Source organism: Oncorhynchus nerka, linkage group LG20 (assembly GCF_034236695.1).
Source record: "Oncorhynchus nerka isolate Pitt River linkage group LG20, Oner_Uvic_2.0, whole genome shotgun sequence".
NCBI classification, from domain to species: domain Eukaryota; kingdom Metazoa; phylum Chordata; class Actinopteri; order Salmoniformes; family Salmonidae; genus Oncorhynchus; species Oncorhynchus nerka.
Genome location: NC_088415.1, coordinates 74467380 through 74491476, shown reverse-complemented (window position 1 = coordinate 74491476; position 24097 = coordinate 74467380). Strand labels below are relative to the sequence as shown.

At 43.3% G+C, this 24097-nt stretch overlaps 1 protein-coding gene and 1 long non-coding RNA gene across 6 annotated transcripts; both read left to right on the top strand.

Moving 5' to 3' along the window:
- The first annotated feature begins 6303 nt into the window (after positions 1-6303).
- On the top strand, positions 6304-13625 carry LOC115103125 (deubiquitinating protein VCPIP1-like). Its single transcript, XM_029623783.2, has 3 exons — positions 6304-9180; positions 10080-10166; positions 10318-13625. Exons 1-3 carry the CDS (start codon positions 6519-6521, stop codon positions 11139-11141), a joined length of 3573 nt encoding a protein of 1190 aa, XP_029479643.1. The 5' UTR covers positions 6304-6518; the 3' UTR covers positions 11142-13625.
- A 754-nt stretch (positions 13626-14379) lies between these two features.
- LOC115103124 (uncharacterized) lies at positions 14380-20705 on the top strand. 5 transcript variants are annotated; one of them, XR_010460224.1, is made up of 4 exons: positions 14380-15158; positions 15858-16125; positions 17477-17656; positions 18047-20705. It is a non-coding gene; the product is annotated as an uncharacterized LOC115103124 (long non-coding RNA). The 5 variants fall into 5 exon arrangements; XR_003859536.2 differs by lacking the exon at positions 15858-16125 and having other exon boundaries at positions 14388-14611; positions 14956-15158; XR_010460225.1 differs by lacking the exon at positions 15858-16125 and having other exon boundaries at positions 14399-15158; positions 18047-18237; positions 18404-20705.
- Positions 20706-24097: the final 3392 nt, after the last annotated feature.

The window sequence follows — 24097 nt, the reverse complement described above, 5'->3', positions numbered from 1 at the left end:
TGACCATCCTACCCATGCTAGATTACGGAGACATAATTTATAGATCGGCAGGTAAGGGTGCTCTCGAGTGGCTAGATGTTCTTTACCATTCGGCCATCAGATTTGGCACCAATGCTCCTTATAGGACACATCACTGCACTCTATACTACTCTGTAAACTGGTCATCTCTGTATACCCGTAGCAATATATAGCAGTATACCCCTTAGGCCTCACTCCCCCCTATCTGAGATACAGTTGAAGTCAGAAGTTTACATACACCTTAGCCAAATACATTTAAACTCAGTTTTTCACAATTCCTGACATTTAATCCTAGTAAAAATTCCCTGTCTTAGGTCAGTTAGGATCACCACTTTATTTTAAGAATGTGAAATGACAGAATAATAGTAGCGAGAATGATTTATTTCAGCTTTTATTTCTTTCATCACATTCCCAGTGGGTCAGAAGTTTACATACACTCAATTAGTATTTAGTAGCATTGCCTTTAAATTGTTGGGTGAAACGTTTCCGGTAGCCTTCCACAAGCTTCCCACAATAAGTTTAGTGAATTTTGGCCCATTCCTCCTGACAGAGCTGGAGTAACTGAGTCAGGTTTGTTGGCCTCCTTGCTCGCACACGCTTTTTCAGTTCTGCCCACACATTGTCTATGGGATTGAGGTCAGGGCTTTGTGATGGCCACTCCAATACCTTGACTTTGTTGTCCTTAAGCCACTTTGCCACAACTTTGGAAGTATGTTTGTGGTCATTGTCCATTTGGAAGGCCCATTTTTCAACCAAGCTTTACCTTCCTGACTGATGTCTTGAGATGTTGATTCAATATATCCACATAATTTTCCTGCCTCGTGATGCCATCTATTTTGTGAAGTGCACCAGTCCCTCCTGCAGCAAAACACAACATGATGCTGCCACCCCTGGCTTCACGGTTGGGATGGTGTTCTTCGGCTTGCAAGCCTCCCCCTTTTCCTTCAACATAACGATGGTCATTACGGCCAAGCAGTTCTAATTTTGTTTCATCAGACTAGAGGACATTTCTCCAAAAAGTACAATCTTTGTCCCAATGTGCAGTTGCAAACCGTAGTCTGGCCTTTTTATGGCGGTTTTGGAGCAGTGGCTTCTTCCTTGCTGAGCCGACTTTCAGTTTATGTCAATATAGGATTCATTTTTACTGTGGATATAGTTACTTTGTACCTGTTTCCTCCAGCATATTCACAAGGTTATTTGCTGTTGTTCTGGGATTGATTTGCACTTTTTGCACCAAAGTACGTCCATCTCTAGGAGACAGAACGTGTCTCCTTCCTGAGCGGTATGACAACTGCATGGTCCCATGGTGTTTATACTTGCGTTCTATTGTTTGTACAGATGAATGTGGTACCTTCAGACGTTTGGAAATTGCTCCCAAGAATGAACCACACTTGTGGAGGTCTACAATTTATTTCTGAGGTCTTAGCTGATTTCTTTTGATTTTCCCATGATGTCAAGCGAAGAAGCACTGAGTTTGAAGGCAGGCAAATAATCTGTCTGTATACAATTGTTAGAAAAATTACTTGTGTCATGCACACAGTAGATGTCCTAACCGACTTGTTAAAACAATAGTTTGTTAATTAACAATACATTTGTGGAGTTGTTGAAAAACAAGTTTTAATGAGTCCAACCTAAGTGTATGTAAACTTCTGACTTAAACTGTATCTACTGCAGCCCTCATCCTCCACATACAACACCCGTTCTTCCAGTTACATTCTGGTAAAGGTCCTCAAAGCACACACATCCCTGCATCGTTCCTCTTTTCAGTTCGCTGCAGCTAGCGACTGGAACGAGCTGCAACAAACACTCACATTTGATAGTTTTATATCAATCTCTTCATTCAAAAACTCAATCATTGACACTCTTACTGACAGTTGTGGCTGCTTTGTGTGATGTATTGTTGTCTACCTTCTTGCCCTTTGTGCTGTTGTCTGTGCCCAATAATGTTTGTACCATGTTTTGTGCTGCTACCATGTTGTGTTGCTGCCATGCTATGTTGTTGTCTTAGGTCTCTCTTTATGTAGTGTTGTGTTGACTCTCGTTGTGGTATGTGTTTTGTCCTATTTATTTATTTATTATTTTACCTTTATAAAAAAATATATATATACACTGCTCAAAAAAATAAAGGGAACACTTAAACAACACAATGTAACTCCAAGTCAATCACACTTCTGTGAAATCAAACTGTCCACTTAGGAAACAACACTGATTGACAATACATTTCACATGCTGTTGTGCAAATGGAATAGACAACAGGTGGAAATTATAGGCAATTAGCAAGACACTCCCAATAAAGGAGTGGTTCTGCAGGTGATAACCACAGACCACTTCTCAGTTCCTATGCTTCCTGGCTGATGTTTTGGTCACTTTTGAATGCTGGCGGTGCTTTCATTCTAGTGGTAGCATGAGACGGAGTCTACAACCCACATAAGTGGCTCAGGTAGTGCAGCTCATCCAGGATGGCACATCAATGCGAGCTGTGGCAAGAAGGTTTGCTGTGTCTGTCAGCGTAGTGTCCAGAGCATGGAGGCGCTACCAGGAGACAGGCCAATACATCAGGAGACGTGGAGGGCAACATCCCAGCAGCAGGACCGCTACCTCCGCCTTTGTGCAAGGAGGAGCAGGAGGAGCACTGCCAGAGCCCTGCAAAATGACCTCCAGCAGGCCACAAATGTGCATGTGTCTGCTCAAACGGTCAGAAACAGACTCCATGAGGGTGGTATGAGGGCCCGACGTCCACAGGTGGGGGTTGTGCTTACAGCCCAACACTGTGCAGGACGTTTGGCATTTGCCAGAGAACACCAAGATTGGCAAATTCGCCACTGGCGCCCTGTGCTCTTCACAGATGAAAGCAGGTTCACACTGAGCACATGTGACAGACGTGACAGTCTGGAGACGCCGTGGAGAACGTTCTGCACCCTGCAATATCCTCCAGCATGACCGGTTTGGCGGTGGGTCAGTCATGGTGTGGGGTGGCATTTCTTTGGGGGGCCGCACAGCCCTCCATGTGCTCACCAGAGGTAGCCTGACTGCCATTAGGTACCGAGATGAGATCCTCAGACCCCTTGTGAGACCATATGCTGGTGCGGTTGGCCCTGGGTTCCTCCTAATGCAAGACAATGCTAGACCTCATGTGGCTGGAGTGTGTCAGCAGTTCCTGCAAGAGGAAGGCATTGATGCTAAGGAATGGCCCGCCTGTTCCCCAGACCTGAATCCAATTGAGCACATCTGGGACATCATGTCTCGCTCCATCCACCAACGCCACATTGCACCACAGACTGTCCAGGAGTTGGCGGATGCTTTAGTCCAGGTCTGGGAGGAGATCCCTCAGGAGACCATCCGCCACCTCATCAGGAGCATGCCCAGGTGTTGTAGGGGGGTCATACAGGCATGTGGAGGCCACACACACTACTGAGCCTCATTTTGACTTGTTTTAAGGACATTACATCAAAGTTGGATCAGCCTGTAGTGTGGTTTTCCACTTTAATTTTGAGTGTGACTCCAAATCCAGACCTCCAAGGGTTGATAATTTTGATTTCCATTGATAATTTTTGTGTGTTTTTGTTGTCAGCACATTCAACTATGTAAAGAAAAAAGTAGTTAATAAGAATATTTCATTCATTCAGATCTAGGATGTGTTATTTTAGGGTTCCCTTTATTTTTTTGAGCAGTGTATATATATTAAAATGTAATCCCAGTCCCACAAGAGGCCTTTTGCCGTTTGGTATGCCGTCATTGTAAACAATAATTTGTTCTTAACGGACTTGACTAGTTAAATAATTGTCAAATAAAATAAACGATCTAATATTTGTTAAATATAGTACTGAATATACTGGCTACATTTATTTAAATGGACAGTTCTGTGAAATGTCTTGTGCAAGTATTAAATTGACACAATACCTGTTAGTGAAGGTGTTCGCTTGAGGTGACATGCAGGGATTTGTAGTTTTGTATGATATCTACTTTGATGCTAATTAGCATTTTCAAATCTGAGCCAAATCTATTGATAAAAGTCACATTGTCCGAGAGATATTTACGTGGTTATCAAAATGTCACACCAGGGTAAGCCTACATGAAACACAGCCCTTATTTTAAGTGTTTCTAAAATACCCTATGGGGAAAATGAATGATGGAAAAATGATTGGAACCAATTCCCTATTTGACTGCTAGGTTTTATGGTTATTATGACACTTCCACTGTTGGGCTCTATGGGAGTAGTTGTCCACAAAGCGGTATGAGGGTTGTTGACTTCAACCACTGGTATCCAATAGAGAGAGATGTTGTCATATAAATAAGAATGAATAGTGACGCCCGCGGAACCTCTCACTCTAGCATTTTGTGGGTACACTCGCAATGGCTGTTTGGTATTGTGATGTAATGTAGAATGTTAATTCAAATTAGGCCAGCTGATGTGTCTCATGCAATTTTTGTAATGTCATTTGAGTTGATTTAACTTCCTTCTTTGTTCCTATGGGTACACTTGCAATGGCTGCCAGTCCCCCATTATGCAGTCATTGACTTGAATAGGGACGTCCGTCCTATTCATTCTCATTTCTATGGATGCTATGCTACTCATAGAACTAAGAATGAATAGAACGTGCTTGGAAGCTCTAACCCTGGCAATTAAACTGGTAAACTCATGGGTACACTCGCAATTACTGCAATAATCAACTGATGCAGGATTGCCATGGTAATGTGGAATGTTCATTCAAATGATGCGGCTCATGCAATGGAATGTATTTTTTGTAAACTCAGTTGAGTTGACCTGAGGGTGCAGAGCACCCGATTACAGAGCACTCTCGTCTGAGTGTGCTAAAAAGCGCAGAATAATCGATTCATTTACGAACGCTCAACACCTGTTGAAAATGGCCGGTGTCAGTAAACGTCGGCAAAAAAAAGCGTAACTAAATTGTTGCCAGCAGTTAGTCACCAGCCTAATCAGCTCTGCTAGGTAGGGCGAGTAAAATGATCAGAGTGAGGTGTTCTCTCATTTGTGTCTGGATGTAGCTAGCACGTTAGCCAATTTGCTTGGGTGCCGTTGTGACGTCAGAACGCTTGGATCAACTCACTCCCCGGACAGGGCGTCCAGTGTGCGCTCCGAGAGCGACACGCTCCGAATTTACGAACGCCCAGCTCTGGCACTCTATATTTAATTTATAAAAACACCCTTAACAAAGCACAGGACAGATTGAAGGGTACACTTCCTGCTTTTACTTCTTGGCATGGGTACGCTCAAAATGGCTGCCAGTCCACCCATTATGCCATCATTGACTTGAATGGAGACGCCCTTTCTATGAATTCTTATTTATATGATGCTACTAGCCTCATGACTCCCGAGTGGCGCAGCGGTCTAAGGCACTGCATATCAGTGCTAGAGACCCTGGTTCGATTCCAGGCTCTATCACAACCGGCCGTGATTGGGAGTCCCATAGGGCGGTGCACAATTGGCCCAGCGTCGTTATGGTTTGGTCGTGGTACACTGTCATTATGGTTTGGTCGTGGTACACTGTCATTGACTTTACAAAAACTTCCTTGGTGGGCGAAACAACGAAAAAACGCCACCTGCTGGAGGGAGATGGCCTCTCTGAACAGAAACGTAACAAAACCAAAATACATCATGGTACTAGTAGTCAATTTATTTATCAAACGTTATTGAAGCAGGCATAGTTACGCAATAAGATAATTAGTCTTGCTTAGTATTGTTAAATTATGGTATGCAGTGGCTGAAAGAATACTCAGTTGTCATACTTGAGTAAAAGTAAAGATACCTTAATAGAAAATGAGTCAAGTGAAAGTCTAAAAGCATTTGGTTTTAAATATACTTAAGTATCAAAAGTAAATGGAATTGCTAAAATGTACTTAAGTATTGAAAGTAAAAGTAATAAATAATTTCAAATTCCATATATTAAGCAAACCAGATGGCACAATTTAATTTTTATATTAACTGATAGCCAGGGGCACACTCCAACACATACATAATTTACTAACAAAGCATGTGTGATTAGCGAGTCCGCCATATCAGAGGCAGTAGGGATGAGCAGGGATGTTCTCTTGATAAATTTGTGAATTGAAAAGTTTTCCTGTTAAAATGTAACAAGTACTTTTGGGTGTCATGGAAAATGTATGGAGTAAAAAGTACATTATTTTCTTTAGGAATGTAGTGAAGTAAAAGTTGCCAAAAATATAAATTCCCCAAAACACTACTTAAGTAGTACTTTATTTTTACTTGAGCACTTTATACCACTGGTATGTGCCTGGTTTGGACTATAACCAAAAGATCAACTCTAACGCACCAAAGCGCAGTTTAGAAAACCACATGTACCACAATCCATTGCGAACTAGGTTTCGCAACAGAAAAAAACAACCGCTTCCGTGTTGTTATTCTGGCAAATATCTAGCTTGTAGTACGTGAGACAAAGCGCAATTGCTAGCCAGTTAATTTGGAATTGAACCATAATGGTTTTATAAGATCAATACATAGTGTAGTTTTATTCGCCAGAATGTCGTTGCTACAAGGCTCAAAGAAAAAGGACAAGCGTATTTTGTCCGGTACCTGCCCAGACCCGAAATGCCAGGCGAGGCTATTCTTCCCTGCTTACGGCTCGATCAGCATTGAATGCACTGAATGTGGCCAACGCCACGAACAGAATAATCTTTTAAACGTGGAAGAAGTAACTGATCCAGACGTTGTACTGCACAATTTGTTAAGAAATGCCCTACTCGGTGTCACTGGAGCCCCAAAGAAGGGAACCGAGCTGGTGAAAGTGATGGGGCTTTCCAACTACCATTGCAAGCTCCTCTCTCCTATTCTCACAAGGTATGGAATGGATAAGCAGACGGGAAAAGCGAAACTGCTGAGGGAAATGAATCAAGGAGAGATGTTCGACTGCTCACTTCTAGGTGATCGGGCGTTTCTAATCGAACATGAGCATGTATCTACAGTTGGCTATGGCAAGGACAGATCCGGGAGCCTGATATACCTCCACGACACTTTGGAGGAGATTAAGAAAGCTAACAGCAACAAAGAATGCATAATACCTGTTCATGTGGATGGAGATGGACATTGCCTTGTTCATGCTGTGTCCAGGGCCCTGGTAGGCAGAGAACTGTTCTGGCATGCCTTAAGAGAGAATTTGAAACAGAATTTCAAGCAAAATCTGGATCGCTACAAGGCACTCTTTCAGGATTTTATTGATGCAGCTGAATGGGAAGACATCATCAACGAATGTGACCCCCTTTTTATCCCACCGGAGGGTGTGCCACTGGGACTTCGAAACATTCACATATTTGGCTTGGCTAATGTGCTGCACCGCCCCATAATCTTGTTAGATTCACTGAGTGGAATGAGGAGCTCTGGGGATTACTCTGCAACTTTTCTCCCTGGGCTTGTACCGGAAGAGCAGTGCAAGGGAAAAGATGGGAAGTTCAACAAGCCTATATGTATCGCCTGGAGTAGCTCAGGGCGTAACCACTACATCCCTCTTGTCGGAATAAAAAATACCCTCCTCCCCAAGCTGCCGCCCAGGCTTCTCCCCAAAGCTTGGGGGGTCCCACAGGAGCTCATCAGGAAGTACATTCATTTGGAACAAGACGGGAGCTGCGTCATCGCGGGAGACCGGAGCTTACAAGACAAGTATGTGATGAGACTGGTCAATGCCATGGAGGAGATCTTCATGGAGAAGCATGGAATCCACCCCTCCCTGGTGGCAGACGTGCATCAGTACGTTTACAGACGGACCGGTATGATCGGCGTCCAACCCGAAGAGGTGACGGAGGCTGCCAGGAAATCAGTCATGGAAAACCGGCTTCATCGCTGTCTGATCTGCAATGCACTCTCTGAGCTTCATGTTTTACCTGAGTGGCTGGCTCCAGGTGGTAAGCTCTACAACCTGGCTAAATCCACCCACGGGCAGCTCAGACCCGACAAGAACTACAGCTTTCCGTTGAACAATGTGGTCTGCTCTTACGACCCAGAGAAAGACATCCTCATTCCTGACTACAAACTAAGCACCTTGAACACCTGCAACTGGTGCCACGGCACCTCAGTGCGCCACATCCATGGCAACGGCTCTGTGGTGTACTTAGATGGAGACAGAACCAACACCCGCTCCCAGGGGGGAAAGTGCGGCTGCGGCTTCAAGCACTACTGGGAGGGAAAGGAGTATGACAATCTGCCAGAGGCTTTCCCCATCACTCTGGAGTGGGGTGGGCGTGTCGTGCGGGAGACAGTGTACTGGTTCCAGTATGAGGTTGAGGTGACCCTGAACAGCAACGTCTATGATGTTGCCATGAAACTGGTTACCAAGCATTTCCCTGGGGAGTTTGGGAGTGAGCTCCTAGTGCAGAAAGTGGTGAACACCATTTTGCATCACACTGCCAAGAAGAACCCAGACGAGTATAACCCAGTCTCCATTGACGGTGCGCATGCTCAGAGACTCACAGACGTGGTGGAAATCCAGCAGGCCGTTGACACACAGCCACCGACTAAGATCATACTAACTGGACAGAAATCAAAGACCATTCACAAAGAGGAGCTGACCATGAGTAAAGCAGAGCGGAGCCTTCAGCAGAGCATCAGCGAACAGGCCCTAGTGACCCAGAAAAGGAGGACAGATCGACTGAAGCAGGAGCAGAAGGGAGTCCAGGGACATGGGCGGCCGTCCTCTCCGAGTGCTACTCAGGAACCTTCCTCATCTGCTCCAGCCACGCCCACCAAATCTTCCTTCTCTCCCACTTCCAGTAAGGAGAAGAAGATCCGTGTCACCACTAGCGACGGGCGGCAGGCCATGCTCACTTTACAGGCTCAAACCACCTTTTCTGAGCTCCAGAGGAGCATTGCGAACGAGTTCATTGTGTCTCCAGCCCAGCAATGTATTCGACATGGGTTTCCCCCCAAAGAACTTTTACCTCCCAAGGATGGAGAGGAGAATGAGCCTGTGGCTCTCCAACATGGGGACAGGGTGACTGTGGAGATCCTGAGAGGTCCAGAGGATCACAAGGTTTCCACCCCAAGTGCTTCCAGTTCCCATTCAGCCCTGCATTCACTCCACTCTGTGAAGAGTGATGATACAGTGACTTCCAGCAGAATGAATAATAGCAGAGAGCTGCAGGAGAACATTGACCTTGAGATGTCCTCCCTCTGTCTCCTAGCAACCTTAATGGGTAAGCAAGGGGAAGGGTGGGAAAATAGTTTCTTATCCAAATCAATAGGAATCTTTACTTTATATAATTATTTACTGTTAAAAAAAGACAATCTAGCAACACGTGACATACCTGTTTGAGTTATGCAGAAAACTGCTGTGATGTCATTACAAAAAGTAAAAAATGACTTGCTGCAGAGGTAGAACCAGTTTGTTGATACACCTTTAAGACTATACTACCAGGCATGCCTTAGATCATCCCTTCAGTAAATATAGGGCTAGAAACAGAATGTGATGGGTGTGAGAGGCTAGTAACTGATAGGCCTATAGGCTTTACAGACGGTAGCTTTACACAGCATACGGGCATGCTGTTCTTGGATTGGTTACAAGAAGCAGGATGAATGATAGTGCTACAGGTATTGAGTGACTGGTGGGCTTACCAGGGATGGATCAAGGCCTAATCTTTGGGGATAATGACTTTTTTCCACTTGAAATAATTATAATCTATTCAAGTGCTTTTTCTGTACATCAGCGATGTGGCTTTTGGAATTCATTGAAATGCATGCAGCAGCACTCTCGGAGAGGAGAGTGCAGACTGTATGAAAGTGCTGATGTGGTCATCTCCACTCCTTCACCTAACAACAGAGTCTGAATTCCAGTCTCTGGACACTCTTCAGCCTTCACCGTCTTACTAGCATATTGCAATGCAATCTTATCTGGCCTGTAATATTAGGGCCAGTAATGTAAGTTGGAATAGAGCCTCGGAAATTGCAAAGGGTGGCAAGGCAAATGACAAGAAAACAACCTATTTTTACTACAGAATTAGGATTTTTATCTGAGGAAAACCACATGATAGCATGTATTCTATTAATTTCTATTCTATTTCGCATGCTAATTGCAGTATTTTTCATTCCTACGCAGGAGAAGATGTCTGGTCATATGCAAAAAAACTGCCTCACTTATTCCAGCAAGGTGGAGTTTTCTTCAACATTGTGAAGAAAGATATGGGTAGGTAAACATGTTTTCTGTTATTGTGCTCTTTGCATTTTGCATAACTTAAATGACAACTTACAGTATATATTTTTTACATTCAACATTTGCATGTGATATGTACTGATCTGTGTTTGACTACCTATAATGGCTCTTGTCTCGTCTGCAGGCCTGATGGATGGCAAGCACTGCACCCTCCCACACTTGACTGGAAAGACGTTTGTGTACAACGCAGCAGAGGAGTGTCTGGAGCTGTGTGTGGATGCAGCGGGACACTTCCCAGTGGGCCCTGACGTGGAGGACCTCGTCAAGGAGGCCCTGGTGCAGCTCCGCTCTGAGGCTGCCTCCAGGAGTCGGGAGGGAAGTCCCTCTCACAGCCTGCTGAGGCTCGGAAGTGGAGGTGTGGTGCGCAAGAAGGAGCAGCTCCAGAGTGTCAACGCCTTCCAGGGTAAGGGCCACTCCCTGGGCAGCGCCCCAGGCGGCTCTCCCCCTGAACACAAGCCCATCACCCGCCAGCACAGCAGCGGGGTGGACCTGAGCGCCAGCGTCTCAAAGGGACCTGACCTCTCTGACATCTCAGAAGATGCAACCAAGGAGCTGGTGCGCATGGCTCCTGGTTTCGTCACCATGAAAGACAGCCGACACCTGGACCCTAGTATGATCGAAGAACAGAGGAAAAAACTACAGGAGATGGTCTCATCCATCCAAGCCTCCATGGACAGGCACCTGAGGGAGCAGAGCAATGCAGGGGCAGGCACTGGGGGCCCTGCAGAGAGGACAAGTGGGGCTAAGATGAGTGCTTCCCAATCTACCCCAGGGGTAGGTGAACAGGAAGCCTCTTCTATGGACGTATCTACTGCTGGTGCTCATGGCACACCAGTGAAGGCAGGGAACAAGCCTGATGGAAAGGATGCAGGGTCAGAGGAGCTGGAGGAAATGGATAGCCAGGATGCAGAGCATACCAACGCCCTGGAGCCGATGGATCATTCCTGATGGGAAAAAGGCCCTATAGTTTTCTCAGTCATGATCAGTCACACCTCTGTCTGGTTGACATTTAGTATGTGAATGCTTCAGGTTGTATCAAAGCTTTGGTATTCATTGTGTTTTGTTGTCTTTACTGCATGATTGCCAGAGGTTGACCGTTACTGCCTTTGGTGACAGACTAATGTTATTATACAGAAACATGCACCAAGCTCCAAGGAGCGAAGCTGGTTTTCATGCTTGAAATTCATTCCTGTAGATGCCCCCCATGTCTTAAGACAAGAGGTAGTAGAACAGCTTGAGCTGATGAGATCCCATCCCACGCCAGTATTGTAATGTCCGCAAACATCTGCTTCAGCAAAGTGCACACTGTAAATGTAACGAGTACCATCATCACATTTTCTGATTTACCAAAATATTTGCTATAAACAACAGTGACATTTTCCAAATTTAGTTTTTTTTTTCTTGAACTTTGCTCTCCATGTGAATGTTTGCTGTCTTAATTCCTGAAGGAAGGAGTCACATGCCCTTATGATAAGCATATGCATCGACTGATGTTTGTTGTCGGAAAACCCTGTGATCTTTTTTAGTTTGTATTTGGGCCATTTTATAAGAATTGAAAGATTCTGTTTAAAATGATCATTTAAATGTGAGTGCCATTTGAAAGAAAGTGTAGCACTGTTCTGAATATAACCAATTGATTGGTGGAATTTAGAGATTGACATTGAAGTGTGCACTGATTGGGGAAAATGCCTGTTGATTCTTTTGGGTTCAAGGCTACTTACTGATGTTTGAAGAGTAATTTATGTTACTTTTGAGATTTCTCATAACTTGGGCCACTCGTTTGGGTTTTAAGTGTGCTGCGCAAATGCTGAACTACTTGATGTGGTGCTGTATTCTGTTGGAAGGGCCGGCATAACATACTACACACACCTGGGAGTATATTCCATTACTTGTATGCAATTCCCTTTAGTGAAAGATGGAATGCAGTGCAGGATTATTATTTTTTGAAATACTTTAGAATTGTGTAAGACTTGATTTGTGAATTTTCCAGGTTTACATATGATCTTTTTAGGAATGATAAATCAATTCAAGAATAGCAGATAATTATTTTTCCATGATCTGCCTGCAGTTTTTGTTGTTTTGTAAACATGCAATGCTGGCATTTTATTATTCAATCTAATACATGTATGTTTGCACTTGAATGTTGTTATGCAGGGGTGTGTTGAACCCTGTAGGCTCCCTTTTTAGTGTTCTTACCATTCATTAGGATATCAACTTGGGATGAACCAACCATAGAAATATAGTTATTCATTCTAATTGAATGGAAACCACAATTAGTTGGTATTACTAAGAATTGTTATGTATGTCTAGTTACTTTATGGCTATTCAGCTCTAGGATTTCAACACAACATCCACAATTTGATTTACTCAGAAGAGAACTTGAACAATGGGATAGTTTTAAGTGCTGTGAACATTTATGTTGCCGATTGTGACATGAGATGTCTGATCTTTTGGTGCAGAATGTGATGAAATCCTTGAAAGAGATTTCATGGAGGTTGTACATTTTGATATCTCATAAACAAAGTACTACATCTCTCAGTGGTGTGAAGTATATTTCCAATTGGTTGTTCAGCCAATCCAGTTGATTGTAAACTTATAGGCAAACCATGTAGTACCATGTTGCATTCAGATCAGTTTTGTGGCATTCAATTCCTCTCGCGACATTATAAAATGTAACTTTTGGTTTGTTTGTTGGAATTTCAACCAAAAAGCGAGTTGGGGTGTTTTATAGGCCCTCACATTGGAAGGCAGAGGCCTCACTGTTAACTAATTTAAGTGGCCATTGAGATAAAGGCATTTTGGGCCACATTGAGTTTACACTTTTGTTGCCAACCTAGATTTTGGAGTATTCCAAATCACCTTGTTGTTCTAGAATGACATGGTAACTTTGGATGCTGCCATTATCAGCTTATGGCCTTATATCCTTGAGTCTTACTGAGTCTTGGCCTGACTTCTGGACAAGGTTTCTTATTATGGCAAAAAGCAGTACCTGCCTAAAAAAACACATTAATTGCAGGTCATTTTTTAAAGAGTTCCACAGCTTTTCTTTCTAGTGAACAAAATGTAAAACTTAGCACTTTCATAAAAATAGGGAATATTAGAATAAAACATATACTAGATATACTCAAATATAGATATTGTCAGTCCAAGGGAACATTTAAAGGAAATAATATACTCAGACAACACTGTTTTGACAAACTTGAAGTTTGTTTCTTTGTGACTGCTGTACTAATTATATGTATCGTATGCCAGTTGTATTATAATAGTATATATTGTAGTATACTTTGATCTGTACAGAAACTCAAGTTCTTTCATTTTTTGTTAACTTTTTTTCTTGTTTGCTAATAAAAGATTGAAGTTACCATGGCTACAACATTGCTGTTTGCATGTGTGATGACTTTTCAACCAAACAATAAAGTAATTTCTTCACAATGTTGTATTGTGGTCACTAATACTTCCTTAACTACTTGCCTTTGAATTCACTTACAATTATTATTTTTTTTTAATTAATCATGTAGACCCACTTGATCAATAGCATATGTTTGGTCCCATCTTGAAGTTTGCCTGTCCTATCAAATTGTATTTGTCACGTGCACATGATACAACAGGTGTAAACAGTACAGTGAAATGCTTACTTACAAGCTCTTCCTCAACAAAGCTGTGTTCAATATCAAAGGTAAAGAAATAGAACATTCTAGGTCAGATCAAATTAAAACACACAATGTATTCTATATACAAGGTCAGTACCATATCAATGTGCAGGGACATAGTGGTAGTTGAAGTAGATCTGTACATGTAGGCAGAGGTAAAGGTGACTAGACAGCAGGGTAAATAACAATAAATAGTAGCAGCAGGGTATGGGGAATGTGTGTGGGCGTCAATATGTGTGTGTGCAGGGTTGTCGGTGTGAGTGTGCACTGTCTGTCTACTTGACGGGTATAGCTTCTTTTCACCAGGGATGGGTCACTGCATTGTGGCGTACAAACATGAATGTGACAGAATATACAGTATATTAGACTAATGACAGCAAATTATGAATTCAAGGGTCTCTGTTATCTGTCGTCCACCAGATGGTAGCATTGCTTCAACTTTGAAATATCAGAAACTTTCCACGTTCCATCTATCCCATGTCATAATGTAATTGTAAGATGTTTATGAATGACTTGGTGACCAACAGCCCAGTTAAAAATGCAGGTGTTGTCGTGGGCTTTGTAAAATACCTGGCTGGCTGAAAATGATTTTGATATATTTAACAATGGGAAGAGAGTCTGCGTGTGGCTGCTGATCCGAGCACCTCTCTCGAAGGGGGTGGGCGCGAGAATCGGTGGTATATACACTTTTCTGAATAAGTGTCTCGTAAAGAGACTACTAGCTACCAGTATCTTTCCTACCATGGAGCTGTCAAAAGGAGATGCGATGTGAGTAGCAAGATGAAGACATTAGCTAGCTGGAAACAGAATACAGAATCGTTTTTGATCATCAGTCACAAACTCAACCTCATGAATAACCCAAAATAATTGTATTCACTCAGCTAGCAAAGTGTATAGTAACTAGCTGTCTTGTTTTAGCTAGATAGCCAGACAGATTAGTTATCTACTGTAGCTAACTTTCTAGCTAACTTGCTAGTTTATTGCTAACTAGCTACATTTATTGAAGACTTCATAGCTAGTTTAACTGATATCTTATTTCAGAAAACTAAATTTAATCAATATAATACGATGCTTCTTGTACGCTTTCTCCATAAATAAAACAACTTGAACAGGAGACAGTATTGCCAGATGCAGCAGAAGAAGTCGATACTTTTGGTATGTTTGAGGTGTATGTTGTCGCCTGTGAACATTATTATCATCTCCTGGCTTGTAATATTAACCTTATTGGTCTTTCCTTTCTCATGGATGTTGGGGATGCCCATGGCTGCATTGAGGTGATGTCCCAAGAAGCCTTTACAGAAAGTCGAGGGAAGAGGTAATACCTGCCCTGACTGAGTTGTCTTAACAGAAGACAGTCAACTCCTGAGAAAAGAGTATTTAATGCAGTGGCGACATGTCATTCAGGGCAGATCACCTTTTTTGATCCGCACCTATTTAGCTAAAAATTATTCTTATTTTGCCTGTTTTGCATGTTATTTTGGCATTAATACGTGTCACATCAGTTTGCAAACTATGTTTTAAAAAATCTAGGGGAAAAAATCACTGAGTTAATTAAGCCGCATACAAACTTGGTCTCATTTTTGCTTTCTTGAGTAAAGCAGTTCCAAAATGTTTCAGCCTAGCTCAGTGCCTTCTGTGATGGTTGGGCAGCCAGTGGAAAATAAGGAGCGTAGTGGTTGGTCATTTTCTCTAGTTGCACCGTGATTGGCTCAGTGTTCTGTCACTCATGGGGACCCAATGTCACCTCAAAATCTACAGGTAGAGCTAGAAAGTTTAAGCCCCTTGGGTGCTGCAATATAGTTACATTAGAAGTGCCCATCCAAGAAGGCTCAAGGTCATTGACCACGTTACATCTACAGTAGCTTTGAATGGACTGATCATGTCAACATCATACTTTCAAAATCTTAGCTAGCAAGCTAGCAGTCATCATGAATCAAGTCAACAATCTACTGGCAAATCCTTTTTAATCCTTGTCATATGAAGAGAAATAATGAAGATGCATTTTTTTAACTAGGGAAGTCAGTTAAGAACAAATTCTTATTTACAACGACGACCTACACCAGCCAAACCTGGACAATGCTGGGCCAATTGTGCGCCGCCCTATGGAATTCCCAATCACAGCTGGTTGTGATACAGCCTGGATTCGAACCAGGGTGTCTATAGTTACACCTCTAGCACTGAGATGCAGTGCCTTAGACCGCTGCACCACTCAGGAGCCAAAAATCCTGAGAATGCCAGACTTTGATGACACCTTCCTGTTCAAGTGAGCACAGCACAACAAGGCGAGTCCAAAAGTGTCCCGTATGCTTTTGCATAAATTAGCTAAGAAAGTAATGCTAAGTGTATGTTGTGTAGTATGCTGTTAGTTGCCCATGTGCCTCACCCTAATAATTTGGTCCATTTTCCCCTCATAATTTAGCCTACTGGTATGACTTGGTGGTGCACATGTAGCCTGTAGCCTGTTTTAGAAAAATGTAATCATTTAATATTGTAAGAGCTTTTATTGTCTGCTTATATGCCCCCTTTATTTATCCTACAGTTCTGACATGGTGTACAGGGAGAATACTGTAAGAACGTCCCATGTTCTGAATTCTGTTGCTGTACATTTCAAAAGAGCTGACCAAATAGTTATATTGACTACGTCCGTCCTAGGTCGATCATTAATGTCTTAATCGAAATTACAGATTGCCTCTTATCCGCTCGTCGCCCCCTTATGCCATAGTTTGTACATCTCAATTGTCAATAGAAATCATATTTGTTTAAGAAAGTAAGCCATACCAGCTGTTTCGCTGCCAGACAAGGCTCCGATGATAGCCAGGTGTAACAGTGGTAAAGGACTGTTGGGACAGCTTTATGTAGGCCCTAACAGTTTGTCGGCACCGTTTGTCACCCTTATAGTGCAATAAATGTATTGTTTAGTGTTGTGTAGTGGCTTTGTTGGCGTGCATCAAAAACATTTTCTCCCCATCTTCACTACTACTGCATCAATATGTTTTGACCATGACCATTTACAATCTCGGGATACTCCAAGTAGTTTAGTCATCTCAACTTGCTCAATTTACACATTATTTATTACAAGATTTAGTTGAAGTTTAGGGTTTAGTGAGTGTTTTGTTCCAAATACAATGCTTTTAGTTTTAGAAATATATAGGGCTAACTTATTCCTTGCCACTCACTCTGAAACTAACTGCAGCTCTTTGTTGAGTGTTGCAGTCATTTCAGTCGCTGTAGTAGCTGACGTGTATAGTGTTGAGTCATCCGCATACATAGACACTCTGGCTTTACTCAAAGTCAGTGGCATGTCGTTAGTAAAAATTGAAAAAAGCAAGGGGCCTAAACAGCTACCCTGGGGAATTCCTGATTCTAACTGGATTATATTTGAGAGGCTTCCATTAAAGAACACCTTCTGTGTTCTGTTAGACAAGTAAATCCACATTATATCAGGGGGTGTAAAGCCATAACACATCTCAGTGTCAGCATCGATGGCAAAAGGTGCTCAACCCAGAGACGGGGCCATGGACCAAGGAGGAAGATGAGAGGGTGAAGACAGTTTCTATTCTGTGTGTTCTGTCTACCAAATAGGTTCATCACATGCTAAATTCACACGCCGTGTGTAAATGTATCTGTGCATAGGTATGGCCCCAAGCAATGGTCCATCATTACCAAGCATCTGCACGGGCGTATCGGCAAGCAGTGCCGGGAGGGCTGGCACAACCACCTTAACCGGACTCAGGAGGAGGACCAGATCATATACGCTGCTCACAAACGTATCGGGAACCGCTGGACCGAGGAATCTAAGCTGCTGCCTGGCAGGTAATAACACTCTTATAAGTTAGAGCACTGTTATAACAAGCTATAACACTCTGTATACGTCCCAAATGGCACCCTATTCTCTATATAGTGCACAAATTTGGACCAGAGCCCTATGGGGATCTGGTCAAAAGTAGTGCACAATGTAGGGAACAGGGTGCTATTTTGGACGCAGTCTCTGATATGCAGTCAATCTCATGATTGATAGGCCATCATTGTAAATAAGAATGTTGATTTGCCTTGTTAAAAAAAACATTTTTTTAAAAAGATTGATCAAATATTTTATTTGTCTGAAATGCAGAGATATATAACAAATAACAATCAATATAACTTTAACAATATAGAACATAATATTGTTCTTATTCAATTTCTTTGGTCTGAATCCCCCCATAGGAGAGACAACTCTATTAGAATCACTGGAACTCCACCATGCGTAGGAAGGTGGAGCACGAGGTCTACCTGCAGGATGTCACGACACAGATCGACAAGACCAAGGCTCCCATCAAGAGAAGGACCAAGTCATCCTGCTCCTCTAGGGACTCCTGCGGAGCCAGAATCATTATGCCATGATTATCCCCACAAAGGTGATCACTGAGCACCCATCTATGGTTTCTACCAGTCAGCACAATCAACTAGACTGAACAATAGCCAAGTGTTTGAATTGAAAATCACCATTGAAATCAGGATGAAATCAATCCCAAACTGTTTGTTGATTTTATGACACTGTTTTTTTTGTGTATGTTTTGGTAGATTTCAGGATATTCCCATGGCTTGTTGGATGGCCAGTATATGGAAAGTGTTCCTGAAACTGCTTACTTTGTCCCAGTGAGTGTCCCATCTCTGCACTCACTTAGCTTAGCTTAACCATGTTGCAAGTGAACCCCTCCCCTACCACCATCGTACAGTAGCTCCTATGTAATTCAGTAAGAGAGGAATAAGACTTGTAAATTAGAAAATTAGCTGTTTTTCCTTTTCCTGACCAATCTCTCCTGGGCTGCATGTACCCCCGGAGTCATTCACTGACCAATAAAGAGCAGAGAATTAAGGAACTCAAGCAGCTCCTTATGGCAGCTGAGAGCGAATCGGGAATCGGGCAGCTTCCTGTGTAAGACAGAAGAACCCTTGTATGTGTAGTCAATAGTGTAGTACGCTCTAGAACACATCCTTATCACCCTTCCCACCAGCTCCTCATCCTCCATCTTACTCACCTCCGGTTAGCTGCCCCTCCTAGCTGCTACCATCCTGTCCTTCCCTGCTTCATACTGTAGTATCTAGCAGTGAGTCATCATTAACAGCTTCTCATAGTAGCAGTGACTGTTCATCATCTGTTTCTGCTCTTGCCAACTCCATTGCTGTCATTGTCAAACCAAACATAATCTCTGTTAACCTAGAGGTAAAATCATGCGTAATTTGGTCAGCTGCGTGATTCATTTCTAAATTAGAAATTGAGCATCCCGGCAAAAATTCGCAACCCTCGCAAAAGGAAACTCTCAGCCAAAGCCCCCCCTTACCATCCGTGTGGGCACACGCACAAAGCACTTGAGGCGAAGCAGTTTAAGCACCGCCTTTGGGTCAATCCTGATCCCATTCAGTCCTGGCAGATTCTTTCGGTCTAATGTACACGCAGAATCTGCCCATGGGAGATTAAGCCAAACATGACCATTTTTGTATTTGTATTTATTATGGATCCCCATTTGCTGCTGTCAATGCAACAGCTACTCTCTTGGCATGACAGTTGCATGAGGAGTTGGCAAGGGCAGAATCATACTGGCACCCAGGCTAGCTGTTCAAAACACCCGTGAGGCCTCTTTGGATAGAAGTGGACCTCTAATGAAAATCATGTAGATTTTCACTTCTGTGCAAAAATGCACAGTTCATGTTAAAGTTTTGGAATTTAACTGAGGCTACTGCTCATGTCTACCCGTAGTCTCATTATATTTACATTGGTAAATGTACTTATCCTGTTTAGGGCCAAGAGTTTTTCCTGGGCAGATTATTTCATCTGGGAAACTCCTGGCCCTCACATCCCTACGTCCAAGCGTTCATAGCGACGTCACTTTTTGATCCTTTGATGTGGGCTCCTCCTATCATTGTGAAGCAGAATTCACCAAGCGTTGGATAGTTCACCCACTAATAGGGAACGTGAGCTGGGATTAGACCGTCGTGAGACTGGTTAGTTTTACCCTTTCCGGTTCTAACCTTCGTCTAGCTCTGGTCCAGGGCATTACGTACGGCTTGCTTACGCTGAGCCTTCAGCATCAGCAAGCTGCATGTAACACTCTGGACCAGAGCTAACCTCTCCCTGACCTCTCGCTTGACACTAACTATAGGACTTGGCAAGAGAGCACAAACAGATCTGGGACCAAGCTAGCTAAAAGTCACTCAGATAATTTTTACCGAGATGTATAATACTACTAGGCAATCTTACTGTAGGTAGAAAACATCAGATTTCCTACTTCTATTTTTACACAAAACAACCACCTGTATTTTTTATTTGTCTGTTTTTGCTTAGAGGTTAATAGGAAAATTACATGACCACATGTAGCCAATGAACCATACTGGTACTAACATACTGGTGTAACGTCTGCTTCCAACTCACACTTTCAAATACATAGATCCCCTGAACGCAGCTCACTCTCCAGATCCCAATCACCTAAATTCTGATCACCTGTTCACACACCTGTATGTCATTTACACACACTATTTAGTTCAGTTCATTGCACCCCATCATTGTGAGGTATTGTTTGTTTTTGTATACATTCTATTCGGAGCTCTGTTTATTTCTGTTTTAGTCCTCCCGTGTATCGTAGTTTTTGGCCATCCTCACTAACAATGTTTTTTGCCTATTCCCTGCCTGTACATCAGATTTCCTGTCATCAATCTCTTGCCTGATCTCCCGGACTACGTTATTAGCTTTTTTCCCTGCCTGTACTGTTACCTTTTTGGATTCCCTGTGTACGACCTTCTGCCTGTCCTTGGAACCTGCTACCTGCTTCCCCCTGTGGTCCTTTACTAAATAAACACCTGCTGCGCCCTGCACTTGAAACCAGCACTCTGTTTCCCATCATACTCATTACAACTGGTACTTACCATACTTACATATTTTTATGTAAAAACTTTATTCTGAATGTGTGCAATTAGCACATATTATTTAATACGTGTATATGAAGAGAAATTTATAAATTGAAGTCTTGAAGACCATAATAGCAAGAGAAAGTTGGAGGTATTTAATGATTGTTTTCTGCGTTGAAGGTGCAAAGAAATTGGAATGGTACCTTTTTAATTTATTGTGCAGAAACTTTTGAAGATTTTGTCATCCAAAATAATATTTATATTGGTCATCTGAAGTTGTTAATGCTGTTTTACTGCTTAACAAAACCCCACCTGATATTAATTGTTAACACTTAACCAGTGAATCATGTTTGATACTGAATGTATAGTTTTCAAAACGTATATTGAAATTGACTGTTACTACTATGCACAGACTGTTAAATATTTTCTAATTATTTTCAATTGGACAATAGCTTGTGTATCTATTGTGTCTCCCTAGAGATGAAAGCATTGCAACATTCACAGAGCACATTATGTCCCATATTCACTATCTGCTCTATATTTTTACGAACACAGTTTACAGCATTCCACCTCAGCTGTCTATACAAAAGCAAATTGCACTTATTGTTTTTAAGATGTGTGTATTTCTTTAGATGGAGCATGCATATTTTGTTATAATTTAATGTTGTTATTAACCAGAAGTAAAGTTGATGGAGGTGATTGTTTTTGCTGCTACAGAGACAGCAGAGACACCCACTTATCAGAGGGTCAGAAGCCACTAGAGGAACACTGTCTGAGATATCCTTTAATCTGAATTGTGGAAGTTGGTTGTTAAATAACTTGCTCTATGGGTGTCCAAAGAGCAAGGTTTATGTTTATGAAAGGTACACTGATGCAGTGTAGAAATGTAAATTGCTTACTTTCTTAGCAAGGTTTTTTAAACATGGATTTGAATTCAAAATCATAAAACAGTATGTAGCAAGTTCCGTGAGTATCACGTTTAACACAGGTATAAATACACAGGAGATAATTGGGAAGATGGGTGAGACAAACACAAAGACAGGTGGAGACAAGCACAAAGACAGGTGAAACAGATCAGGGCGTGACAGTATCCCCCCCCCTAGGGACACCACCTGGCGTCCTACCTGGGCGCATACCTGGTTGAGATGGGGCCTGGGTCCAGGATGTCCCTAGCGGAGACCCAGCACCTCTCCTACTGGAATCCCCTGCCCCGAGGTCGAACCGAACAGCAGAGGGGCTAATGATCTTGGAGTGGGGGAGAGAGGTCTCGGCTTCTGGGGGTGTAGCCGTGGGGCTATAGCGGCGTGCCAGTGCATCTGGCTTGACCTTCTTGGATACCGGTTGGTGCCTGGGCCTTACTGAACCCCTCCCGGAGGTCCTGGTACACCGCGGGGCTGGCGGAGAGGTCCGGGGCAATTCCCAAGCCCCCAGGAAGATGTCCTGGGACAGGCAGAGCTGACTTCAGGCAATGCGTGTGGCAGGATGGGCTCCAGCCCATGATGGCACCAGTAGCTCAGTCAATAGAGGGATTGTGTTGCTGGAGCCAAGAGAATCCCAATACCACGGGAACCTGCGGAGACTCAACTAGCAGGAATTTGATCATCTCGCTGTGGTTCCCTGACACTCGTAGGTTGATCGGGGGTGGTATGGTGGGTGACCCGGCCTATTGAGCACAGACAACTCTGGGTGTCAAGTCTGTGTATGCGTTCGGTTGTAGACAGCCTAGCCCTGCCAAGCTGCATCGGCTCGGGAAGGGGTGAATCGGCAGTCTTCGGAGGCTCTTTGAGGAACTCGGATCCTCTCAGGGACGTAGACGCCTGGGACTTCCGGAGTTCATCAGATGCAAGGTGGGATCCTTGAGTGAGCGATTGGGATTGCATTCAGACCTTTTCTCCCTCCTACGTTCCCATAGCCGGCCATCGATCCGGATGGTTAAAGCGATGAGTGAGTTGAGATCCGTCGGTAGTTCCCGGGCTGCTAGCTCATCCTTTACTTCCTCTGATAATCCGTGCAGGAACTTGTCAAACAGCTCCTCCGCTGTTAGTGTGCGGAAATCCATCACATAGTCTGCCACACTGAGGGAGTCCTGCCGAAGCTGGACTAACTTCCGGGCAGCCTCTCTCCCGGACAACGAAGCTTCAAAAACTTTTTTCACCACCACGATCCCTCCATAATGAAGCATACGGCCGAATGTTGTTCCCAAACGTCCGTAACCCAAGCGAGAGCCCTCCCAGACATCAGCGTGATGAGGTATGCTATCTTAGAGCGGTCTGAGAGGAAGGAGGAAGGCTGCAGCTCCGTGACGAGGGAACACTGAGCGAGAAATGCCCGACAGGTGCCGACTCTCCATCGAAGCGCTCCGGGGGAGGTAATCAAATCAAATCAAATTGTATTTGTCACATACACATGGTTAGCAGATGTTAATGCGAGTGTAGCGAAACGCTTGATCAGCAGGGTTCCCGGGAAACCGAGGGGATGGTGCTGCTACCAGGGCTACTGATGGCTGGGATGTTACTGTTGTGGTAGGCTGCCTAGTAGACAACCCACAGAATTGCTCCCGCAATGTGTCCAATGCTTAGTCGTGACGTTCGGCCACAGCCTGGAACCCTTCCATCGGACCACAAAGCAACTCCTTGTGCCTTCAAATGATGGCTTCTTGGGAGGCGAGGGCGTTGCGGATCTGGTCCGAGTCTGCTGGGTCAGTCATGGCCAGTTCATACTATCACATTTAAGGTAAGTTGATGAGCGCCCCTTACCACACAGAATGTAATATAGATATATGAGATATAGCACAGGGGTCATATAAGTCCTATGAGGTCTACCCAAGTCTCTACCACTCACGTTTTGCATAACCTAATCCTGATGAGGGAAACAACATAACAGGCAGTAGGGTACAGTTCACAAAGAGAAAGATGGCCTTCAATTGAAAATATAAATGAGTGTAGGCAAAATATGAATGTTTAATATCAAGTTCAACTCATAATAAGAAAAGGAGGATGACTGGCAGCTGAATACACAACCTGTCTCCTGGGGGTTTAGATTCATTCACTGCAAATCTTAAACTATAACTGAATCCTATTCATACTATGATGAATAACAATGAATAAAATCATCTATGTCCCATACTCCTTAGGAGTGACGTTCAGGCATGTCACTCACTATGTACATCAAGTGATGTGAGGAAGAGCACTTTAGACGCCTGGCCTCATGCGAAACATGCCAACCCCAAAATATCTCAAAGTTGCCCTGCCACATACAGTAGGCTGCCAGTACTACTTTTGTGCTTGTCACTAGAAAGTGAAAAGGCAGTGAAAAACCCATTCATTGTTGCTTCTGATGTCCTCATAATAATCATGTGATAGCCTACCTTGT